This window comes from Pleuronectes platessa, chromosome 12 (genome assembly GCF_947347685.1).
Source record: "Pleuronectes platessa chromosome 12, fPlePla1.1, whole genome shotgun sequence".
Lineage (NCBI taxonomy): Eukaryota > Metazoa > Chordata > Actinopteri > Pleuronectiformes > Pleuronectidae > Pleuronectes > Pleuronectes platessa.
Window position 1 is genome coordinate 1,492,931 of NC_070637.1, and position 6,562 is coordinate 1,499,492.

Below are 6,562 nucleotides of genomic sequence, written 5' to 3' on the forward strand. Positions count from 1 at the left end.
TTAAGGGGAGGGCAGGGGCTGAGCTTGAGTCCAGAGTGGCAGCTACCTGCCGGCGATCTCTCTCTCTCTCTCTCTCTCTCTCTCTCTCTTTCTCTCTCACACACACACACACACACACACACACACACACACACACACACACACACTCACATACTTAGAGATGTTAATGTAAGGGAGGGAGGAAACTGGGAAACAAACTATGTGACAACTTGAATTCTGACAGTAGAACACAAGTCACAGCTTTTCTCTTTCTTTAATATAGCCATATTACACCACGAAGGACACTCTGTGCAATTGGCTGAAACTACATCGTGGGATCCCCCTAGAGCGCCCACTGGTGGATTAATACTCTTTGAAAGGCAGACACTAATAACATCTTTGCTTGTTGGGAAGCTGAGACATGAGGTCCTAAAAAATTGTGCCACCCCCAATATGAACAGGGTTTATCTACCACAATCTTACACTTAAAAATGTACCAACCATTGTTTTGCTGGCCTAGTCCTCCCAGGTCATTTAGCGTAAATCTGTTTTAAGACATGACAAGCTGGTTAAATCTGGTGAATTGGCTACCATGTAGAACCAGAGTTTGCCTTTCACACATGCACAATAAAGCGGGAGGTTCTCCGCAAAGACACATTCACAACAGCAACAAATCCTCTGCATTATTCAGGCAAGAGGTGGAGCAACGGGGTGCAGCAAGCAGAGACAGTATCAGCTCCGCTGCGGAGACCACATGATTTTCTTGACAATACACAGACACCAGTGTCAGCTCTTGTAATCACAAACTCTCTTGACATCTTCGTCTGTGTCTTAGTCAGTTCTGAGTTACTGTATCCTTCCTGTGGTCGATACTGATAGGTCTTATTAATAGCCAAACAATCAATAAAGTCTAAATGATAATGATAGTGTTTCTAGTTTCTAGTTAGTGATAGCTATTCTGCCCAAGAAGGGTGCAGTTAGCAGATAATTCATCTAATTTCTGACACAAAATGGGCCTATTGACGAGGCTGTAAGTACTTGTCCATGGTGTTGTCTGCTTGGTTTAAATTAATTGATGTTTCACTTTCATCTTTAGAAGCTTTGCATCCCAGAAGATTATGTGTTAGTCAGGTCTAAATACCAAATACTAACCCTAACCCATAAATCTGTGTTAATAAATACTGTTAATATGTAACCATTATTATCAATAACCATTGAAGCCAGAAGAGGCCAATCCCTTTCTTAATGTAGGGAGGGGATGTTTAAATAAGCTTAATCTAATCCTTTTAATATGTCTCACACTTTGTTCTATCAATACACAAAGCTAGCAGCTTCAGCTTCAACTCAAACCTACTTGAAAGCTCAAAACCGGAGAAGCACATTATGAATGGGCATGAGAGAGAGAGGAAGCGGGCCTACAAGGTAATCAACTAGCCATCCAACACTCAGAGACGAGTTGTGGTGGTAGTGCGCAGGGCATGTAGACGACGCTCCTCCTTGCCTATATCCCTTCCAAGTATGGACCGCTCCTCAGGTAAGAAAACGCTTTGAATCAGGGGAGCGGGGAGGAGAGGGACTGGAGTGTCCGCTTTTGTTCTTCAGAAAAGGGGGCTTGCTCCTGGCGTATCACCCTGCCATTTTAAGCAGGGGTGTGTGAGCGCCGAACAAGAGATTTGACACGAGAGTGATGGGAGCAGACAGAGGAGCGAAGGAGATTACTGCCACAGCCGAGTGGAGCATCAGCATCGAGCCACTGCATGAACACTGAGGAGCCGATCCGCCTCAGAAGCGGGATCTCTCTTTCTCTCTCTTACACACCGACGCACACACCTGAAGACTGCAGAGGACCTCAGGACATTAGGGGAATAATCTGACTGCCCGGACAACTTGTTTGTAAAAAATAAACAGCGCTTTTCTTCAGCCCACCTTGTGTCAGTGCACTTAAATATTGTGCAGCACGGGCATAAGCGGTCTTTATTTTAATACTAAACTATCATTAATTACTATTAAACTATTTTAGTCGGGGGAAGGGCTTGCCCGTGATGGACATAGATTTGATGAAGAATGTGTCATCTGTGCGCGCAAGAGTATCTCTGTCAGCAACTCTGACTTTTTCTGGACTTTGCTGAAGCCTTTGGACTCAATTCAGCTGGATTTAGCAGCTGCGACAGGGTCCTGGTCCTAATTTACTGGAAGAGTTTTTTTTTTTTACCTCAATCCAGCATGCGACCCATCCCATCAAGATTTAGCTATCTGTAAGTACTTTGATTCTTAACGTGCACGCTGTTAACTCTTCTCCCGTACAAGTAACTTACTGCGTGTTATTCTTCTTCTTTGCAGGTTATTAGCCGTATTTGTATTTTGCTACAATGCTCAGGTATGTCACTTCGTTCATTTCTTTTCAAATATTGTTTTAAGATTTTAGCTTTTTTATTCTAGCCGATGGAATAATTAATAATATCTCAAAAATGCAAGCCAGTCACAACGCGAGACGCACAGAGCAATAGCAGCGCAGTGAGGAACAGTGAAGGGGGTCATCATAATATTGGCTTGCGTGATCCAACCATATCGGATGGCTCCCACGATGCACCGGGCTGCGGGATCGCGCTGCCTACTGGCAGGGTGCTGTTGACCAAACCGCCCCTGGCACAGGACGTGGGGGCACAGACTGGACATCGGGGCAGGAGGAAGCGCGTGTCTTCTGATAAACAGATGACCAATGTTTACGGCAGCAGCAGTAACTCCACCACAAAAAATTCTAACTTAGTTTTGACGTGAAAGGAGATGTGTTAGTTCACATAAGGAAGAAGGGGAAATCAAGCTCCACTCTAAAGTAGTTGTATACGCAATTTCCTACATTAACCTGAAGACACATAAGTGACTTCTCTCATCGTGTTTCAGTCCTGGCTGCTTCTCTCGTTTTAAAGAAGTGTCAGTAAAACAAACTAAAACCAATAAAGATTAAGAAGAATGTACACATACTGATTGTGATGGCGTCCAATTTTTGACAGGTAACCAACCAGTCCCCGCCTAATTTCACGCAGCATGTAAGCGAGCAGAGTAAAGGGACGGACCGCGTGAGCCGCAGGTTGATCCGTACCTACCAGCTATACAGCCGGACCAGCGGCAAGCACGTCCAGGTCCTGCCCAACAAGAAGATCAACGCCATGGCCGAGGATGGAGACCTGCACGGTAAGAGTTGCACTGCAGTTCAATAACGAAACAAACGCCTTCTCTAGAAATAATCACGGGGGAAAAATGCATACGAAGTCCGTTCAGTGAACGACAGTAAGATTCATTTTTAATTCGTTTCTGTACCCCTGTTTTTCATATATATTTTCACCTGTTTTTGTCAAGTTTGTGTCACGGATCAGGGTAAGCGTCAAGAATAAATAAATCAAGATTTATTTATTTTAATTGAACTTTACACCACATACAATCTATCCAAGTCACATTCTGTATTATTGTTGTACAATGTATACAAATAATTCACCTTTTAAAAGATTTCTTAACATTTGTTTCATATTAAAAACTTAAAACTTTACTTCCAGTATTTTAACTCAATTAAATAGTGAAGTATAGTAGGGCCAAAATCACGGCCTTAAGTATTTAAAGAGCAAAACTATCTGAGATTTGAGAACTGTAACACATATTACATTAAAACAAATTATTTCTCTCATCAAAAGTTGTAAATCAGCCTGTACTATGACAGAAGGAAATTCTAATGCAATCCAGCACATTTGCAGAATTTGTTGAAGTCCTATTCATTAATTTGTTCAAAGACTTGCTGATCTTTGCCCTTTCAAAATGCAGAAATTTGTGGACAAAATTGTCATTGATACCAAATATTAGCGCAGTGGATGATGGATGAAGAGTGTCATTCTCTGCATGTTTGTGATTCAACTTTATATTGTTGAAGGGACGGAAACTCAGATATCAGAAATAGCATAATTGAATTTCATCTCCTATTGGCTTCTAATATGTTGAATTAATACATATGAGGATCTCAAATCCCTGCAGTGAAACTTACAATATGTATGACCTTCAATATACAGTATCGGCATTCTGCAACCGTTAACAATTATCAGATCTGTTCTTTTGTCTTGTTTTTTGTCTTTATCTTTTTGATAGCAACATGAAAAGGCTCCATAAATTTGTGCACTCTGTCGGTCTGTATTTCCTGTGTCTTTTAGTGCTTTTTGGGATACAGAGATGTGAAAGTCATTCTCGGTGGTCCTGCATCGATAGTCTCTTTAGTTTTAAAGATCAAGAGACTCAAGGTTTTATGATTTTGCAAGAATTTCATCAACCATGTAACCTGTGGAATAATTTGTATTGTGTTTTTGAGCTGCATACATGGAAACATATTTTACATTAGTGTGTTATATTATTCATACATGTTCTAATGTTTTTGAAAAATGGTCAAATCTAAAATCACTAGAAGCATTTACTAAAACATTCAGCTCTTAGCTGTAGTGGCTAACAAAGCTATTTTGTTTCCTTAGCTAAACTCATTGTGGAAACGGACACATTTGGGAGCCGAGTACGCATTAAGGGGGCTGAGACAGGCCTCTACATCTGCATGAACAAGAGGGGGAAGCTCATCGGCAAGGTGAGGAGAAAATTTGACTCCAACTGAGGAAAAAGCTGAATTCCAGCTCAGTGTAGTTGAGAATACATTTGTGAAAAGTGAAAAATAGAAAAGTAATTTAGAACGATTTGCAGGCAAGTCTGGGAGGAATATACTAACATATATTCCTATGTACAGCCAAATCCTGATGTTTTGTGAGTGTGTAGGTGTGTGTTCCAGGCCGAGGTGTGCACGCGCACACACGCACACACACACACATGCGCACACGCACACGCACACACATGCACACACACACACACACACACACACAGCACCCTGCCTCGTACACCATCTGCCCTGAGCTACTGGCCCAGTCACAGCCTGTCCTAGTGTGTGTGCAGATTTTTAAGGGAGGAAGAACATGCAGTGTGTGTCTTTTGGATGTGTGCATGTCTTGTGTTTATAATGACTATTTATAACACCATTTTATCCGAATGATGGGAGATGGCTGCAGTGGACCAACACAGTGTTACTCAAATTTCAGCTTACCATGCATTTCAACACAAATTGAAACGTTTTTTTGATGATGATACGGCATACACACCTTTTTTTAATTTACCATCTCAACCTTATCTAATAGGGTCTCACCAGAACACAGTGTGGTGAGATGTTTTTAATGATTTGTTGATTGATCACATTGGTTAAATTTAAGCATAAATGCAACAGAAAATCCAACTAGGAGTGAAAGTCATCTTTGCAGGGTTGATTCAGGCTTTGCTGCTTGAGGATCTGACACACGGCTGCTTGATGTTTGCTGAAGAGGGAGACAAGTCCTTGCTTACTGTCACTCCCCACACCCTCTGATCTGTAATGACTGTAGCATACGCTGCATATAAGTGGACAGGGCCATGTGAATGTGTGTGTGTGGGTGTGCAGGGGACAGGCTGCACTAGGGGACAGGCTGCACTCTATACAACTGATATTTTCCATCTGTAAATCTTTATCGTGGAGTCTAAACATTAACACTAACTGCTTTGCTGTTTGTATGTTTCTGTAGGAAAATGGCCATGGCCGTGACTGTATCTTCACTGAGATTGTTCTGGAGAATAACTACACTGCGCTGAGAAACGGCAACTATGAGGGATGGTATATGGCCTTCACCCGCCGCGGGCGGCCACGGAAGGGCTCACGGACGCGCCAGCACCAGCGTGAAGTACATTTCATGAAAAGGTTGCCAAAGGGGCAGCAGCCTGCTCACCCAAGCTACCAACGGCCTTTTGACTTCATCCACTACTCATTCAGTCAAAGGACTAAACGTACGCGATACTCATTAGAGGAGTAAGATTGAAAAGACAGAAAGGGGAAAAACTGACTGAATAAGCAGCAGCCAACAAAGTCCTCTGCTCTCCACAAAAAAACTCTGGATACATGTTTTTATAGTGAGCATTACTTTATCTTAATTTGTAGTTTGCTTGATATTTTTGTCAAAGTAAAAAAAAAGCTGTACAATGGTAAAAAAATTTGAAATCTATTTTTGTACTTCACACTTTTGATATTGACCTGGGTTAAGTTTTTTTTAGATGCACATAACTCATGTGACTTATTTGGGATATCTGTGTGTGTAGTGTTGTTTTTGTCGTTTTAACCAGTGGAGTCATTTATTGTACTCTTGCCTGCTGCTCAAGGAGACTTAAAGGGCCCTGATTGACCGCAAGGCCAGGGAACACTGCATTCAGAAACAAAACTGCCACACACCGCATCAGGGAACGCAAGGGTCAGTAAACATCGCTTAAGAGCATTGTGATAACACTGGAGTGATGAAGCTGTTTGTTAGATGCTGCATCCTGACTAAGCTCATTCTATATCATGCTCCCAAAGCTCAAGGAAACAGAGCTTTAACAACGTCAGATGGAACAATGTGGCAGCTACATTCGATAACCACAGGTTGGCTGTTCTGACTGTAAAGGTATAAAAATGTAAACATAGAAACATTTAAGTATTAGGAACCTTTCA

General features: G+C 41.9%; 1 protein-coding gene across 1 annotated transcript; it reads left to right on the forward strand.

Annotated features, from left to right (window-relative positions):
* Positions 1-2,202: 2,202 nt before the first annotated feature.
* fgf8a (fibroblast growth factor 8a) lies at positions 2,203-5,891 on the forward strand. Its single transcript, XM_053436888.1, has 5 exons — positions 2,203-2,234; positions 2,320-2,356; positions 2,991-3,171; positions 4,485-4,591; positions 5,607-5,891. The coding sequence occupies exons 1-5, from the start codon at positions 2,203-2,205 to the stop codon at positions 5,889-5,891; spliced, it is 642 nt and encodes a 213-aa protein (XP_053292863.1).
* Positions 5,892-6,562: the final 671 nt, after the last annotated feature.

Coding starts and splice junctions, on each gene's coding strand:
- fgf8a (XM_053436888.1), top strand. CDS start 2,203: ATGCGACCCATCCCATCAAGATTTAGCTATCT. Junction 2,235..2,319: donor CCATCAAGATTTAGCTATCT/GTAAGTACTTTG, acceptor TCTTCTTTGCAG/GTTATTAGCCGTATTTGTAT. Junction 2,357..2,990: donor TATTTTGCTACAATGCTCAG/GTATGTCACTTC, acceptor AATTTTTGACAG/GTAACCAACCAGTCCCCGCC.